General features: G+C 43.2%; 1 protein-coding gene across 1 annotated transcript; it reads left to right on the top strand.

Annotated features, from left to right (window-relative positions):
* Positions 1 to 789: 789 nt before the first annotated feature.
* On the top strand, positions 790 to 18,212 carry AMDHD1 (amidohydrolase domain containing 1). Its single transcript, XM_082636515.1, has 9 exons — positions 790 to 1,029; positions 2,789 to 2,895; positions 4,280 to 4,344; positions 6,319 to 6,596; positions 8,676 to 8,901; positions 9,876 to 10,000; positions 14,706 to 14,799; positions 15,405 to 15,565; positions 17,058 to 18,212. Exons 1-9 carry the CDS (start codon positions 893 to 895, stop codon positions 17,143 to 17,145), a joined length of 1,281 nt encoding a protein of 426 aa, XP_082492641.1. The 5' UTR covers positions 790 to 892; the 3' UTR covers positions 17,146 to 18,212.
* Positions 18,213 to 18,489: the final 277 nt, after the last annotated feature.

The following is an 18,489-nucleotide window of genomic DNA, read 5'->3' on the forward strand; positions in this document are numbered from 1 at the left end:
GACACTGAGCTGAAACCAATCTTACCTCGACGAGTTTGCATTCAGGGGCCGTTCCAACCTATCCTTCAGGAAGGCGGAAGCATAGGGGAAGATGGGCGAAGGCGCCAGTCGATTTTTTAGTCTCGGCTCTATCCTCCCCTGCCCCGCTCCCCCTTCATCTCGGGGACCGTGTGGTAGGGGATCCGAGAGCGGAGCGGGCCAGCCGCAAAGTGCGCGGCACCCGCGGTACTCGCGGCCGCGCGGACCCTGGAGCGACCCCGCTCCACCACCTCCCTCTCCTCTCCATCCCCGGGTTCCCTCTGAGGGCGGCCCCCCGAGTCCCAGGCTGCCGCGAGTTTCTGGGCAGAGGTTTCTCCCCACTCTGTACCCTCCCGGGACTCTGTACCCTCCCGGGACTCTGTCCCAGGTCCGGCCCCTGCCCCTACCCAGGTCCCCCTCCTCCCCCATTCTCCCCCCTCCGGGCCCCCTCGCCCTCGGTGACTCCCTTCCGCCAGGTCACGTGATCGTCGCAGCCCGCCTTTCTCTCTCCCCTCCGCAGAGCCGCAGTTTCTTTACCTGTAAAATAGGGACAGGACTCTCTACCACATTTACCCAGAGCATGACAAAGCGACCAGGAAAGAGATGATTCCATTATAACGTTTATTACTAATCATCATTCTCGTTGCTGGTACTCTTATTGCCGGCTCGATAGCGGGAGGAGGTGCGCATCCCCAGTGGTCTGGACTGGCAGCTGCTACGAGCGCCCACCCCCGCCCCGCCCCGCCCCGCCCCGCCCCGCCCCTCCCCTCCCTGCTGGCCCCGGGCGGCGCCGCCTGCGGACCTGCCCCCTCTGCCGCCAGCCGCCCGCGGCGGGAGCTGCGCAGCCTCTGCTAGACCTACGGTGCGCGACGACATGGCGGGCGGCCACCGCCTCCTGCTGGAGAACGCGCGGCAAGTGGTGCTGGTGTGCGCCCGCGGCGAGCGCTTCCTGGCGCGCAACGCGCTGCGCAGCCTGGCGGTGCTGGAGGGCGCCAGCCTGGTGGTGGGCACGTAAGTGGCCGCGCGCTCTGGAGCTGCGGGCGCCCCGGGTCGTGTGCTGGGGGGACCGGTCAGCCAAGGCCCAGCTTGGTGCTCTCTCTGTAACTTGTGCGCTGTGGAGGGGAACGCGGTAACAGCCTTTCCGCACCCAGGGAGTCATTGGCACTCCTGCCTTTTGGCGCCTGTTGCTAATGTATTTGGCCGCCTCCGGTTGTCATTCAGCTGAAGGAAACCTCTCTCAAGCTGCACATCCCACTGGGGAGCATCAAGGTCCCGCTTCTGCTGATAAAATATAATTGCAGCAATCTGAAGACGTAGGGGTTCTCTCCAATCTTCTTGAAGTGCGGACGGGGGACCACCTGCCTCAGACGGCCTGAGATTTTTTTTTTTAAAGACAGACTTCTGATCCCGCCCCTCCCCCCTTATCCCCAGATCTTTTTTCTTTTTTTCAAGTTTTATTGAGATAGTTGGCATACAGCACCGTATAGATTTAAGGTGAACAGCACAATGATTTGACTTACATACATCATGAAATGATTACCAGTAAGTATAGTGAATATCCATCCTCTCATATAGATACAAATTCAAAGAAGTAGAAAAAATTTTTTTCCTTGTGACCAGAACTCCTAGGACTTATTCTTTGAACAACTTTCATAAGTAACATACAGCAGTGTTCATTATATTTATCATGCTGTACATTACATCACTAGAACTTATTTATCTTATAATTGGAAGTTTGTACATTTTGACTACCTTCATCCAATCCCCTCCACCCAGTCCCCACCTATCCCCAGGTCTTTTGAATCAGGATCTCTATGGGTGGAGTTCTGAGATCTGAATTTTTACAGAGCACGTCTCCCACCCCCTTCGTCTGCACCCCAAAGCTTGAGAACCACAGAAAACGTTCAGATGGTGATGGTTTGGGGTGATAGATAATTAAGATTCAGCCACCAGAAAGAGAGGACATTTTCAGTTATTTTCATTTAAACTTCTGAGAATAAAAGGACAGCCAAAGTTCGGAAGGGTGGACTTGGAGTGGTAATGGGGGTTGGGTGCCCATCTGAATTGGAGAGCCCACGGCACTGCGGTTACACAAGTCTCATCCCTTATCTGAGGCTGCTTAGGGTTGTGTAAGAGCCCAGCTTTTAGGGACTCTGTGTGTGTTTGTTTTTAATTAACAAAGGAATAAAAACATTCCCAGTGTTACTGTCAAAAATTTGTTAAAATGAGTTAACAGAATTGCCTGGATGTAGGAACCTAGGGCTAGTTGATGGCCATACTCCACGGAGTTCTGAGGATCCAGACCCCTACTGTCTTGCTCAGCTGAGCACTGCCCTCTTGCTCACCGTTACTCCAACATCCAAGATTGCTGTGCCATCTCTCATGATGGTGTCTACATTCCAGCCAGTAGGAAGTAGGCAGAGAAAACGATCCTGTTGGCTAGAACTTAGTCACATGGCCACACCTGGCTGATGGGAGACACGGAAAGGTAGTCTTTATTCTGGGTGGTCATGCCTCCAGCTAAAATTTAGGAATCTAGCACTGTGGGAAAAGGGAACATTGATCTTGAGGAACAATTAGCAATCTCTGCTACACCTGATTTGACTTTTTGCCTTGCATGTGGCTAGAGTCAATTTCCAAAGACACACACTCAAGAAGGAAATACGATAAATATTGACTGACACCAAAAGGCATTGATAACGTGGTCATTGGTCAAAATTTTCACAATATTTCCCCCAAAGTTAGTAATAATTTCTTGATTTTTATTCAGAGATGGGTTCATAAAAGCCATCGGTCCTGCTGATGCTATCCAAAAACAGTTTTCAGAAGAAACATTTCAAGAAAGAATTGACTGTTCTGGGAAATGCATCTTGCCAGGTATTAACCTCTTTTTCAGTAAAGCCCTGAAAGCAGTTTTAGTAGTGTAAAGAGGAAGAGTAGTAACTTGTTTTAAACAAGGTTTCACAATAATATGAAAATGTAATAGTTACCATTTATTGAATTTCTACTAGTAAATGTCTAGCTGCTTTACAAACGCACTTTCATGTTGAATGAAACTGAACTGCCCTGGAAGGTAAGTATCATTATCTACACATTGCAGATTAGAACACTGATGTTTAGGGGTGAAATATCTTACCCAAGATCTCTAAACAGGTAAAGGGCAAGCTGGGAGTCACACCCATTCATTCACTCCACTTCTTCCTACTTATATGCTGAAGAGGACCAGCTGTGCTGGGCTTGGGTTCAAAAGCTGTTGGAAGAATTTTATTAATCCATGGCATAGGGGAGGCAAAGACAGCAAATTGCTCTCTGTAATTCCAGAATACACTCTACATTTGTATAGAGTATGAAACAAAGGACCCATCTCCAGGCAGAAAAAACATAAACCAAGTAACCCTAGAGATTTCACTGAAGTTCATTTGTATCTTCAGTGATTGATAACAGAATCAGTTTATTAACCATTATCTCCTACATTTTCTATATTTTATGGCTTTATGTAATCCTCTGAAACAAATTTCACAAATTTTGAGTTCTGCGCAAACACAGAGGCTAGCATTTATACTTGTGTGCTGTGCGCATCTGACAGAGCTACTCTCTGGCCCTTGGGGGTCAGGAGAGAAAGTCAGGGTGAAACCTCAGGAGAAAGAGCAGAATATGGTAGAGAATATATGGTAGGGACCTTTGATTTTACTCCGGTCGGAACCACTAATGAGCCATTTAATCCATAAGGCACTTTGAAAGTTCTGGAAGGACAGACTTTACCAAATTGTACTGGGATAAACCAAAGTTTCAAGTGATCATTTTATAGTTTCTCTTTAATTAAAATATTTTTCTTTCTTAAAGAAAGATTCATCTTTCTGATTTTATACTTTTCCTGCTCAAAATTGAGGGTAGGGATAGTATTCTTTTTCACACCCAGTTTCTTCCTTGGTCATATAGTCCTTGGTTTTGCTCAGCTAATAGATTTGACATCTTGTTTTAAAAGGTTGCTTGGTGAGCATGGATTTATTGGGCAAAAGGAGCTGTATTTCTTTAGGGGATATTTTCATCATGTTGAGTCACCCTCCTCCATTAGAGCCTTCTAGACCAACCATGCAGGGAGTCTTCTTGGAACCCCGCAGACAAATTCTCCCTTCTCCACCCTCCTCCAAGATGGCTGACCACCCTCATGCTTTCCTAAGAACTGTGTAGTAGAGTCTGCCTGCTGTCTAAGTGCTTTCTGTTTCTTAACTTTAAACGTGATTTGATTTATTGATTACAGGTTTAGTGGATGCACACACACATCCAGTATGGGCTGGTGAAAGAGTTCATGAGTTTGCGATGAAGGTAACTGCAATAAACAATGGCAAATCAAAATAAAGCACAAATATAGACGTGGTTTTCTAGAGTTTGTAGGCTGTTAGGCTTTACAACAAATGTCTACATGTCTTTTTAACAGATATTTTTACTGGCTTGGACTATGGAAATAAATTACAACAAAATTAACCAATTTATAACTTGGTACCAAATCTTAATACTGTGCCCAGGGCTATCAGTCATTTCAAGTATAATAGTTTTCAAGATGTTTTACCTGCCGAATCCTCCTTTTAAAATAGAGCTGACCTGCTTTGCTCATTAATTTCTCCTCTCTTTTCTTTTCCTCATTCCATCCCTTGGTAGCCTTTGAAGGGACTCCAGGAAACAGTTTGAAAATCACCATTCATTGGGGTCAAACTTGGAAAAACATATTATTAATCGCAAAAATAAAATGTCTTATATTGTTTCCACTTTTTTTCCAGAAAAATGAGACTTATTAAGAAACATAAATTGTAGTCTTTGTCAGTCATTAATTAGCTGCAGTCAACCCTCAAATCCCTGGTTTGAGCCATTTTCACATTGTTTATCTCCTTGTTTTTAGTAGACTTTATTTTTTAGAGCAGTTTTAGGTTCACAGAACAATTGAATGAAAGGTACAGAGATTTCCCATATACCACTGCTCCCTGCTCCCTGCCCAAAGCACAGCCTTTTCCATTGTCAACATCCCTGACCAGAGTGGTACATTTGTTACCATGGATGAACCTACACTGACACATCATTATCACCCAGAGTTCATAGCTTTCATTACTGTTGACTCGGTGTTATGCATCCTTTAGGTTTGGGCAAATGTATAATGACATGCCCCCACCATTGTAGTATCATACAGAGTAATTTTACTGCCCCAAAAATCTTCTCTGCGTATTCATCCCTCTCTCCCCCCGGTCCCTGGCAACCACTGATCTTTCTACTGTCTGCATAGTTTTGCCTTTTCCAGAATGTCATAGAGTTGGAATCCTACAGTATGTAGCCTTTTCAGTTTGTTCCCTCCATGTCTTTTCTTCACACTGTTTTTAAAAAACCTGTGCAGCCTAACAGCTAAATTAGATTCTTTCAGAAAAAGAAAAAATTTCTTCAAAAATTGTCTACCTTTCTCAACAACCTAGAACTGTTTTTAAGACTTTCTTAAATCTTTGAATTTCAGAGCCAAAAATCAACCTTAGAGATTTACGGTCCAATTCTCTCATTCTATGATGCAGAAAGTGATTCAAAAAGGGCCGAACCCATCAGGTGGTGGTGGTGTTTTTTTTTAACACGAAATGAATGAAGATCATTTATTATAAAACCATTGAAACTTTCCTTAAAAGCTCGAGTTTGCAATAACTTGAACGTGTCAGAATTAAGAACAGAAGGGAAGGGTGTGACTAAGGGAGCCCCGCAGGCCGGCACACTTTGTTTGCACCACACTCCCTGCTGCCCAGAGTAACGGGTCCAGTGGGATCCCAGAAAGTGCCTCTTTATTTGCTTGAGTGACAGAGGTCAGGCCCGAAACTCTAGGTGGCCAAATACTGAGGGGTGGAAATGCTCTGGGTCTCTTAGTGGGGACTTGACTAACCACAGTGAGGTCCCTAATCGCCTAAGCTTTGCTTTCTCATAGGTACCGAGACTAGCTGGTGCACACCGAGACTGACTGTGTTGTTAAAATACCGAAATACTTTTGTACCTGTTGGCAAACTGTCGCTAGCCTGAAGCCCCGAGTCCTCCCCACATCTCCCATTTCTGCCACCCCAGTCCCTTCCTGAAACACCTCTGACCCCTGCAACTCCCCACCACCCTGGCAGAGTAGGGACTTCCAGAACTGTGGGCCCCACCATCCTTCCTGATCGGTTGGTGTCTGTGCCGTATCGATGGTCAGTCATGTCGAGTATCACCCCTGTTCGTAGGTTCTCTAGACCTGCCTGCAGCCTCCCTGCATGTTGCAGACCTAAGGGTGGACCGTGTGTTCAGTTGGCAGGAGCCACATACATGGATATCCACCAGGCCGGAGGAGGGATCAACCTCACGGTGGAGCGCACGCGCCAGGCCTCGGAGGAGGAGCTGTTCAGCTCCTTCCAGCAGCGGCTTGGGTGCATGATGAGGGCGGGGACAACGCTGGTGGAGTGCAAGAGCGGATACGGCCTCAGCCTGGAGACGGAGATCAAGATGCTACGCGTGATTGAGCGCGCCCGGCGGGAGCTGGACATCGGCATCTCAGCCACTTACTGCGGGGCTCACTCGGTGCCAAAGTAATCTCCGCCGAAGGGACCGGGGTTTAACTCAGGGTACTGAGAATGCAGAAGGGCTCATGTGGTGCCTGAGTGGGGCTGCGTTCTCCAGGGAGTGAAGGTGCACCAGCACGTTAGCTCTTGCAGAGGGACCAGTAGAGCCCTTGGAAAGGTGTTGTGATTCCAACCTTCAGGCATCTCACACACATGGGTTTAGGAAGGCGGACCCCACCAGACCCGTTCGTTTGCAAGTCCCTTAATAGTGAAGGAAGAGGAGATGTTCAAAACTCTTGGTTAACAAAAAGAAGTTCCCCTGATAGGTCCTTTAAAATGACAGATATTAATTTAAATAGTTTCCCATGACAGTGAGCACAAAGGCACTTCAGGAATTGAGTAACACCCCGTGGGAGGTAGATCAAATCTTGACGTCAAGATGACTTAGGGAGGTTTTTATTTTTGTTCATCTGTTTGCTTGTTTAGCAGCAAACATTTTTGTTTTATTGCTGTAAATGTTTTTTTCAGCTTTCCTCTTTATGTGGAAAGTTCCTCCTGTATGGATTTGCTATAGAGAATTCTCTCCCCTTCTGCTTCTGCATCTCATCCATCCCGGAATTACTAGATCAGAAGGCCCGCAGTCCCAGAACCAAACGATCCAAAAGAAATCCAGGACTTGAAAATTTACAGGGTGTCTCCAAAGTCTTACTGCAGTTTTAAGTTGTGATGACTAACTTAGATAATAAATGCTGCAGGCTTACAAAAATGGTTTAATCACATAAATAGGCCATTTAATTAAGTCATATTAATAAGTTAATTAAATCTTTAAGGTTAATCATTAAAAAATTTTTAGTTCTGTGAACTTTGACAAAATTTTAATGTTAATATTTCATTTACCATCTTTATTCAAAGGAACTAAAAAAATTAACATTGAAATTATTATGAAAAATTTACAGAACTAAGTAGAAAAGAAATATAAATACTTAATATTTCCAATGATGTTTGTTGTATGTTTTTAGCATTTATACTTCCAAAATTATTATGGCTTGAAACTGCACTAAGACTTTTGGGATATCCTATTATAGTCTGTTTTTTTTTTTTTTTTTTTTTAGTAGGAAAGACAATGTGACATGGCAGAAAAGTCTCATGCTTTGGAGGGACACCAGACCTGGGTTCGAGTCTAGCTTAGCTACTTCCAGCTGGGTGATTTTGAGTTAAGTTTTGATCGCTTAACTTTTCTGAACATGAATTGCTTATCTGTAAACCAGCTAAATAACACGCTTATCCTATATGGTTGTCTTGAGAATTAGAAACAGCATATATAAGTACCTGTCTCCTCAGAGCCCACTTCTATCTACCCACCCAGATGGTTTTTGCTGAGAGCCTTCTGTGTGCCAAGCACAAGGCTGAAGTTTTACAGAAAATTTCTCCATCTGCCAGTGAGCCTCTGAGGTCTGATCTTGATCCCCGAAGATAAAGCCTGAGGCCCAGAGGATGCCAAATGGTGTCTACATCATGTGTACAAAGTTATACGGCTAGCAAGTGGCGCAGCTCTGTGTCTGACTTCAAAAGCCCATACCTTTCTCATATATAACTACCCCAGAGTCTTAGAAAGAATTTCAGGGCCTCCTACTATCTTCTTCCCCTATGTCTGATGAGACAGAAAGCCTTAGGCAGATGCTCCTAGAAACAGTGAGGAGGAAGAAAAAGTCAAGGTAATAGCTTGGCCCAGGTAAGGGGCTCATGTTTGGATTGTCAGGGAAGCATCCAGGATGTCCTCTACGTGTCCTTGACGAGAAGATTCAGTTTTTCAGCCAGGCATTCCCAAAGGCAACCCAGATGTGCCAGAATGGATGAACCATCTGAGTCTCTGCCTATAGGGTCAGTGTATACAGAAGTCTTATCAATACCTCTGCTATGTAGGCTCATCCCGATTGCTAAGAGTCCTGAGTTATAGCTTTAATCTTCTCTTTACCTTTCTGAGGCTCGGGGTCATTTACCTACAATTTCTCAGGTTCTCCAAGTGCCAAAAAAAACCCTTTCTCCAATTAAAAAAAAAAAAAAAAAAACCTTGCCCACGGTAATCTCACTTTCTTCTTCCCTCAGAGGAAAAACTGCTACTGAAGCCGCTGATGACATCATTAATAACCACCTCCCAAAGCTGAAGGAACTTGGCAGAAATGGGGAAATACACGTTGACAATATAGATGTGTTCTGTGAGAAGGGCGTCTTTGATCTCGATTCCACCAGAAGGATTCTTCAAAGTGGGAAAGATATAGGGTTACAGATTAACTTCCATGGGGATGAACTCCACCCAATGAAGGCTGCTGAGGTATGGGTGACCTTTTGCTTTTCCTTTGTCAACACTCGTGCTGTGGAAAACTTAATGAGTTTGTTCAAAGGAAGGAGTAACCATCTGAAAAGATAGAGAATGGGGAAATTTGTTTGAAATATGTGCAGGTTGGTGTGGTTGAGCCTTGGAATCCCAGACTTTTTTGCTGATTATTTACTTTTATTATTTCCTCCTGGTGATACTAGTAGAAAAAAGAAGTACCTTTGTGATCTCATTTACTAAATTCACAACCTATTTTGATTGGCACACAAAGCCACCCTAGCTCAGTCTGTTAATTTCACATGTAGCTTCTAGGGTCTTTCTGTGGCAACACCCAGAGGACTTTGAGTGGAGCATACCATTAATAGCCACAGGATGATTTTCAAATCTATGTGTCTTTTCCAGATTAATTTATTCATGCTTTCTACAAATATTTGAGTATCTGCTGTGTGCCAGGCACTGTTCTAGGCACTGAGAATTCAGCAGTAAGACGCACAAAATCCCTGCAGTTGGGGGTCTAGCTCTTTCCTCTAAGCCCTGGAGCTACATAAACAACTGCCCTTGGGGCATAAATACAGATAGTCTACATGTGTCTCAACCACCACACGTTCAGTATGATCTCTTAATATCACGTCCAAATCTTGTCCTGTGTTTCCTGCCCCAGTGAATGACGTCATTATCCATCTGTTGCCTAAGTCGAGACCCTGGATATAATTTTGACTCCTCCCTCCCCCTCACCTACTGCATTTCAGCCAACGAGCAAGTCCTCCCAATTCTCCTCCTAAATATCTCTGGATCCACTTCACACTGCCCACTTCAGATCACCGAGCTTGTGCTCATGAGGGGTAGTTGGCAAGAAATCTTAATAATAGAGTGCTGTTTATTTTTGCAGGAAAAACCATTTGCTGGCACGTTATTGATTTGTTGTTGCTGTTGGTGAAACTTCTCTCTGTCTCTCTTCCCATTCTGTTTAGCTCGGGGCGGAACTGGGAGCCCAGGCAATCAGTCACCTGGAAGAAGTGAGTGATGAAGGCATTGCTGCCATGGCAGTGGCCAGGTGCTCTGCTGTCCTCCTGCCCACCACGGCCTACATGCTGAGGTGAGGTTGTTTCTCCCCCCAGCATGAGAGCTGCAAGTATAAGCTGTGGAGACACAGACTTCCAAGATGCCCAAATATTCATCACCCTTACAAATCCCTTAAAAATGCAGATCAGGAAAATTTAGCTCATGGAGGATGCTAATACTGGTATGATATTTGTAATGAATTACCCCGAGGAAGGAGCTTAGACCCAAATTGTGTTTGAGTGGTGGTATTACTGGGGAGAGTGGCGCTTTCTTTTTCTTTCTTCCTCATTTTTGGAATTCTCCAATTAAAAATCAATATGCATTACTTTTATAATTAGAAAATAGTGATATAGGCTTTATACTTTAAAAAACATGCATAAGGTATTAGGGATATTTCACAGTATTCTGAATCTGAATGAGCTGCTTTCTAAGAGGATACAAGTGGGGACCATAATCCTCATAAATCCTGGGAGTGGGAGGAAAGAGGAGATGTCTAAGTATATTTTGTGACATCTCCCTGGGGTTTTGGCTGTGTGCCCTCAATGGATTGAGTCCATGTAGTGCATCTTTTATCATTGCCGTTGCTCCAGTTCAAATATGAGACCTGAGGTCTCCTGACTCATTGAATCACTTCCATGACAGCCACTGAATTTGTGGTCAGAAGGTCCAGCATTCAAGGGGCAGTTGATTTCCTCTTAGGACTGGGTGCTTTCTCTGTGGTTGTGATACATGGTTTTTTGTGGGGAGGAGCGTGATTCCGCAGTTATGGCCTTAGGACAGTGGTTCTCAAACTTGGAGTGATTTTGCTCCTCGGGATATTTGACAGTATCTGGAGACATTTTTGGTTGTCACAACTAGGGGGTGTCACTGGCATGTCGTGGGTAGAGGCCAGAGATGATGCTAAACATCGTACAGTGCACGGAAAAACCTTCTACAAAAAAGAATCATCCAGTCCAAGACATTAATTGTGCTGCGATTGAGAAACTCTGCCTGAGGGATTGGAAAAACAAGTTCAAGTAACTTTGATAAGGGAGAAGAAAGGAATATTGCAGTGCTTTTTTCAAATTTATTATGATTTTATGTACATATATATATATAAAATATTATACATTTCTCTTATTATTGTTCTCTTAAAGAGTAGACATAATGTAGGTTACTGTCAGGAAAGATCCATCAATAACTGTTCTCAGTATGATCAGCTGCTTTTCTTGCAAATCTCAATAGTCATCAGCGTCATCAATCAAGACTTAATCTGGTTAGTTTTCCACCACCCAAGGAATAAGTTTTTACAAAAGAAAAGGATTCCTTTAACTCACCTTGAATCTCTTAAGGCAGAGCAAATATCTGAGACTTGTGGTGCTGGAGGGCAGTTCAGCATTAAAAGTCTGCACTTTGTCCCTATGCCAGTGGCAGCTGCCACGTGCCGTCACCACAAGATGGGTTTAACATCCTGTTTGGATGACAGGGGCAACCATAGAGAAAGTCATGCTCTTCTCTGGCTTCTCTGTTTCTGTATTTCTCTGATCTCTCCATCAGGAGGAGCTGCAGGTTTCCCCGCTGCGCCCTGAACTCTCTTGACTCTCATTTCCAGAATAACCATTGCCTTATGCCACTCAAGGGCTTCTTTTAATCATTATTTTATGCATCTTTGTGTATAATATTTAAATCTATTCAGGACACATTCACCTTAGTTTATCTGGAGCCCCCTTTATAATTTTACTTCTTTGTACATACATATATTTCTCTTCCTTAAGTAGTTCGGGAAAGGGAGGGGAGGCCATCAGAGTGACCAGCAGGGAAATTTTAACGTCTACCCTTTCCTCACTCTGTATCTCTGCTTCACCCACCTCTCTCACGCATTGTCCTAGCAGAGAAACGCTATTTTAACTGGTCCTGGAAACTGCCTGTCGTAGACTGGGAATGCTTCAAGGGCAAGTGTCACTTCTGTACCCCCAATCCTTGATTAATTTCTGTATTCAACACGCGTGTTGGGGGGCCACTACTTGTCAGGCACTGTTCTAGGCACTGTGGATCCAGCCACAAGTAAAACAGAGTCTTGTCCTCAAGGAGCTTACATTCTAATGGGGATGTGCAAACCGACCAACGAACACAGAAAATGTCAGGTGATGCTTGGTGCCGTGAAAACAATCCAGGTAAGGTGAGAGGATAGAGAGTGTTTGAGGGGAGGGTGCTGTGTTTTTAGGGTGGTCAGGGAAGGCTTTCGGAGGAGGGGACATTTGGGCAGAGACCTCCAGGAAGTGAGGGAGCAAGCCATATCTGGGGGAAGGAGCCAGGATAACTAGAAGAGTGTTCTGAGTGGATGGATGGTGAGTGCAGTGGTAGAAATGCACTGAGAGTGTTTGAGGAGCAACAAGAGTGAGGCCAGAGAGGCATGAGCCAGGCAGGGAGAGATAGGAGACGAGGCCAGAAAGAGGGGCAGTTCTTGAAGGGCTGAGTTCATGGTGCAGACAGGAAGCCCACGGGAAGCCACTGAGAGTGGTTAAAAGCATGGCGGCATGATCTAACTTATTTTTCTAAAAAATCCCTCTGGCTGCTAGGAAGATAATATATTTTAAGGGGCTTGAGGGTAGAAGCAGGAAAGCCAGTTAGGATGGTCTTAACAAATATCCTAGCAAGCAATGATGGTGACTTGGATCCAAGGTGGTAGCAGAGGGATATAAAAAGGAGTTGGATTCTGGATATAGTTTTAAGGGGGAGCCAACAAGATTTTCTGATGGGTTGGATGTGGACTGTGAGAAATGACTCAAGGATGACTCTGAAGCTTTAGTACCTGGCACAGAGTTTTCACTAATGGGATGGTTTTAGAATGACTGGCTGAATTAATGACCAGGCAAGTTTTATTGATCTCCATGTGTTAGATACCATATGCTTTTCATTGAGGCTGCCAAGAAGTCCCTGTATTTTGGGGAGAAAATAAAACAAGTGCAATGAAGACACAATAATAAAAAATTAAAGAATTCCTTTAACAAAACATAATCAGCTATTAATACCAGCCACTGTACTGGTACTAGAGACACAATGGTGAATAAGACACACATGGTCCTTCACGGAATTTGCAGTCTAAGCATATGAAACATGATAAATGAATAGACAATAATACCTATAGAAGTAATGAAAAGGATAATCACTTCTGGCTGAGTAACCAGGGAAAGTGAGCATGGGTGGGTGAGTTGTGAGCTGGGCCTGGGAATATGAATGCATTTCAGGGAGGGGTAGATATTCTAGGCAAAGAGAATGGCAGACTCAGAAATGTACAAATAGAAAACCCCAGTGGTTCGAGGGCAGTATTGGGTAGGGCAGGGATGAGAAAGGAGGCCCTGAAAGAAGTGTGGGCTCAGTTTGTGGGGAGCCTCGAATGCCAAACTTAGGTGGACTTTGTATAAAACATAAATAGAACCTATTCTGAGCACAGCTATAAAGTTATTCTATTCTTTGCCATATTTAGTACACTCCTAGACTATAACAGTATCATTCATTCAATCAATCAAAAATATTAATTAGCCAGAGACAGGACTGGGTGCTGGGACAAATTATAAGAAAAAGAAATAATCCTTTCAGTGATCCTTAGCCCCTGCTGGACTTGCCAGCAGAGGGGCGGGTGTAATAGTCTCAATACTTTACAACCAACCGATCAGTCAAATTGAACTTAAGGCTAGAGTAGGGTCTCAAAGGGGGATCAGGGTTACCCTCAGGGGCTTTTTTTAAAGACAGCTCCTGGGCAGTACAGGTTCATAATGGCTGAGTACCAGTCCACTATCATTGTCATGAAACAAGAGCTATTGTTTCTAAAATGGAGGGGTATGGGGGTGCTGGGGAAGCCAGAGGAAATGAGGGCCAACAGGGTGACTGGGAAGGCTTTCCAGCGGAGGTCTCTCCTTGACCAAACTTTATTCAGACTCCTCTGAGCCCCTCTCTCCACTAAGCCTCAATCTTGCCTATAAACCTACAGGCTCTTAGCACAAATGATTTTATTCACCCACCTTCCCCAACATTATGAGACTTGAACAAACACTGGCATAGTTTCTAACAGCTGCAGGATGCCTCCCTAGAATGAGCCCAGGCCCCCTTAGAATACCTGTCTGAGAAAGCCCAACCTGCCAGGAAAATTAACTGTTTGTTCCAGTAAAACCTGGTGATAGGCAGATAGGCCTCTGAGCTTCCTCTTAGAGCAGTTACTTAAAAAAGCTTACAAGGAGGTCAGGGAGATACCCAATCCAGGAAGGAGCACAAATATTTTACATATTAGTTTCTTGGGCCTTCAAAAATTTAAAGGACCTATAATAGTGTTTGAGACCCCCTCTCCCCGACAAAAAAAGGAGAGGGAGAGAGATGAACAAAAAAATTGCAAAATGTTAATTTAAAAAGCATTATTTAAACCTCATTGTTTATATTTGGGAGTCAAAAAAAGTTTATTACATTTGAAAACAATTTTAAGTTTTCTTCCTTTGCAAGAATCTCTGAATATATATAAAGATTGTCATGATAATCCCAAATTTAAAAAGTAGGCCATAGCCAAGTGATTTCAAAAGCAGGATGATAAAAATCAGGAGTCCTGGGGTTCTGCTGGCCGCCACCACTAATCACTTAATCTTGAGTTTCTGTTTCTTCTTCCAGAACATGAAGGGGTTGGATATCTTTAAGTCTGCTTCAACTCTGAACATCTGTTCTTCAAAAGTTCCACTTCTAGAGACTGACATCATTTTTTTCCCTCTCCTTAGACTGAAGCAACCTCGAGCCAGGAAAATGTTAGATGAAGGGGTAATAGTCGCTCTGGGCAGCGATTTCAACCCTAATGCATATTGTTTTTCAATGGTAATTATTTTTAATGTGCCTTTCATAGTCTATGAAACTTCTACCAAGCATATAAATAACTTAAAAGTATTTCACTAACTGTTAAAATGTTTCAAAGGTCTGAAAAGATTTTCCTGTGAAACAAGAAAAAAGTGTTGACAGCAGTGTAATTGGATATTTCTGTGCCACTTGAATGCCTCCAGGCTGAGAGAGAAGAGAGAAGGTTCTATTGATACTATGCTTTGATGCAGCCTTTGGGCATTGTGGTTTTATAGTAACCTGTTTCCCCTCTCAGAATTGCATAAGCTCAAGGAAGTTTAGTAAGTTTTAGTAAGTAAATGTGGAGGTGAGCTTCATCGTACACAGTAAGTGGCCTTGAAAAGTAATAAATAAATATTAAATACCTATAGGGGGTGGGTGGGTAAGTAATCTCTATAATAAATGAATCTTTCCCAAAGCATAAGAATCTTTATGTGTAAATGTAAATTTAACTTTTCTCATGCTAATTTAGCCAGCTCCACTTATACATTTAACTATCATTATTTGTTGTGCCGTGTTGAGAAATGTCCTAGGTGGCACCTGCCGTTTTGTTGCTTTTCTCCAATGCTTTTCTTTTCCCATCTTAGCCGATGGTCATGCATCTGGCCTGTGTGAACATGAGAATGTCCATGCCCGAGGCCTTGGCCGCTGCCACCATCAATGCCGCTTATGCCCTGGGAAAATCTCACACTCATGGATCTTTGGAAGTAGGCAAACAGGGAGATCTCATTATCATCAATTCATCCAGGTGAGTGTTCTCCCAACTGAGCCATTTTATTGTATGCCCACTGTAATATGGAGACTTGGTTTAAATCCCTTTTCCACTGATTATTAGTGTCAGGCTCTGTATAAGCTCAGCAGCTACACAGTCTTCTCAGTGTCACCCCTTTCTAAGCAAAAAGTCTCCCTCCAGTTCCTAAACTGCAGGGTAGACCAACTTTTCTGGTCTCTTCATCCATCTTATATCTTTCACAGATCTCCAGGTTTCTGCTCTGTTTACCTGGACTTTGGACTTGCGCCCTCTGGCCTGTGTTTGTTTTTCTTCTTGAGTTCTGACCTCTTCTGCTTGTGTTGGGCCACGCAGGTCCCAACTCTGGCTTGTCATCCTGGTTCTGATTCATTACCTCTCTGACTTCTCATTCCTGCTGGATCCCAAAAGCCTTGCTTCAGTTTTCCTGCCTCTTGTTTTGTATTACTCACTCACAGCCTCCTGGGCCTCCAGTGTAACAAGTTGAGTTTTATTGTTCTAAATCTTAAAGTTGTGAATCCTACGGTGTCTGGACCCTAGCAAGCCTCTGCCAGGCCTTGGACCTCATGTTCAACAGAAGAGAGTGGCTCCATAGTTCTACTCTCAAGGGTCATAAGCCATTGTCTCTATCGAAAGTGATGCTGATGTTACCATTCATGCATCATTTAACTGAAGCAAATTTTTTTTTTTTACTGTTCCAGTAACACTTTATTTATGGACATTGAAATTTGAATTTTATATAATTTTTATGTCACAGAATATTATTGTCTTTGTTTTTCATTTTAAGTCATAATTTAGAAAACCCCAAACAAAACTATCTTAGCTCAAAAACAATAAAAAGCAAGCATCAGGCCAGATTTGGCCCACAGACCACAGTTTGCCAACTGCTAGTCCAGACCAGTGGTTCTCAAAGTGCAGTCCCAGCAGCAAGGGCATCCTCTGAGAATTTGCTGGAAATGCAAATTCTCAGGCCTCTTGGACAGTCTACCAAACCAGAAACTCCAGGAGTGGGCCTAGCATCTCTGTCTTAAAAAGTCTTCTAGGGCTTCCCTGGTGGCACAGTGGTTGAGAGTCTGCCTGCCGATGCAGGGGACACGGGTTCGTGCCGTGGTCCGGGAGGATCCCACATGCCGCGGAGCGGCTGGGCCCGTGAGCCATGGCCGCGGCCATGGCAGTGAGAGGCCCGTGTACCCTGAGGGCCAAAAAAAAAAATTCTTCTAGGTGAGAAAGATACGTGCTAAAGTTTGAGAAACACTGATCTAGAGTCATTGTTCTAATGTGAATCAAATATTTTAAGATCAAATACTTAATATCATTAAACAATATTGGATTTATCATAGACTAATTATCATAGTACTCTACCATTTTTTATAAAGCCCAAATATTAACTACTAAGTGTAAAAAAATTTTTAGAGAATGTATTTTGAAATTAGCATTTATTGACAGAGTGATAATTTTGACTTGTATCCGTTTATGTCTGATTTCTTTCTAGATGGGAGCATTTGATTTACCAGTTTGGAGGCCATCACGAATTAATTGATTATGTTATAGCTAAAGGAAAAGTCATCTATAAAAAATGATTGATCTGTAAGGAAAGAGCACACTGTTCTGTTTAAGTCAATACAGTTATATTAAAAGTTAAAATACCTTAGTAGTTTACCAGAATGATGTCACCTAAATCTATTTCTGTATTTTGTTTATCCACTTGAAAAACCCAGGGGATTCACTTATTTTAACATGTGCACCTGGACGTATAAGCAAGTAAACCATTTGTGATGATAATCTCAAAGGATTAAATTACTTCACAAAGATTTTCTATAAATATTCTGTAGATTAATATGAGGGAGTATGACAGAAATGCCTTTGTGGGGAAATGCAGATTGGCAAATAGGTAGACATGGCTTAAAATTCCCATTTTGTTTCTACTTTTCAAATTTCAGTTCTTAAACTATATTTACTGAAAATTGCGGGGGGGAGTGGGAAATCCAAGTCAAATGCTACAAACTAAGGTAAAATGTAGCCATCTGTAATAAGCAAATAGTTTTTCTATTTCTATTTTCTATTTCTATTTTCAAATAGTTTTTCTAGATGCTCTTCGAATGCATTAGGGTCCTCTGAGGGAGGGTGTTCTTCTGTTTTCTTCTCAACCCTCGCAATAGAGCTTCACAGCAGAGCTCAAGACTCGTCATTTTGTACACAAGTACAGGGACCTTCTTGTAATGGATGCATTTTGACCAAATCCAATAATGTAATTTTTTAAAAAGCTTTAAAGTTTTTGATTCTTCACATTACAAATGTATAAAAAAACCTATAGCTCTCAAAAAATATTTGCTGCCACTATTATTGTTGTTTACAGCCCTGGAAGCCAGTCAGTGGTGTTGTCTATTAGAACCTTTCAGGAAATGAACAAATTACAGAAGAAAGTGGATTACATAAAGAAAAAGTGGATGATTACATACATGAGCGTTTCTAAAGCCATTTACTTGAAATGTTTTTAAACGCTTTGATCATTCTTACAATCACAACTGCATGCTAAAACTTTGTCCTATTTATGAAGAAATGACTAGAGAAGTAAACATTAAGTACCCACATTATCACCTATTTCAAGTTAGTAGAGCCTGAACCAATGAGGCTTTACTGTATTCAACATAGATCAACTCAAGATACCCCTTGTCAGAAGGTTAAGGGTAACAGTGCACATCGCTATCACGGGCTAGTAGCGTGGGGTACCTGGAGCTCTGCCCCTCTCATGCTTGGCGAAGAAGCCGTGAGGGGGTATGGAAAGCACGAGTTGCTGTGGGAGACGCCTCGCCTATGACCGGTTTCCCAGTCGATGGTGGGAGTTTGGGATGCAGGAGGTACATATAAAGGCCAAAAGTAAAGATTAGGTCTGTCCTGGAACCCAAGCCACGTAGAAGTATATC

This window comes from Mesoplodon mirus, assembly GCF_964341445.2.
Source record: "Mesoplodon mirus genome assembly, chromosome: 11".
Lineage (NCBI taxonomy): Eukaryota > Metazoa > Chordata > Mammalia > Artiodactyla > Ziphiidae > Mesoplodon > Mesoplodon mirus.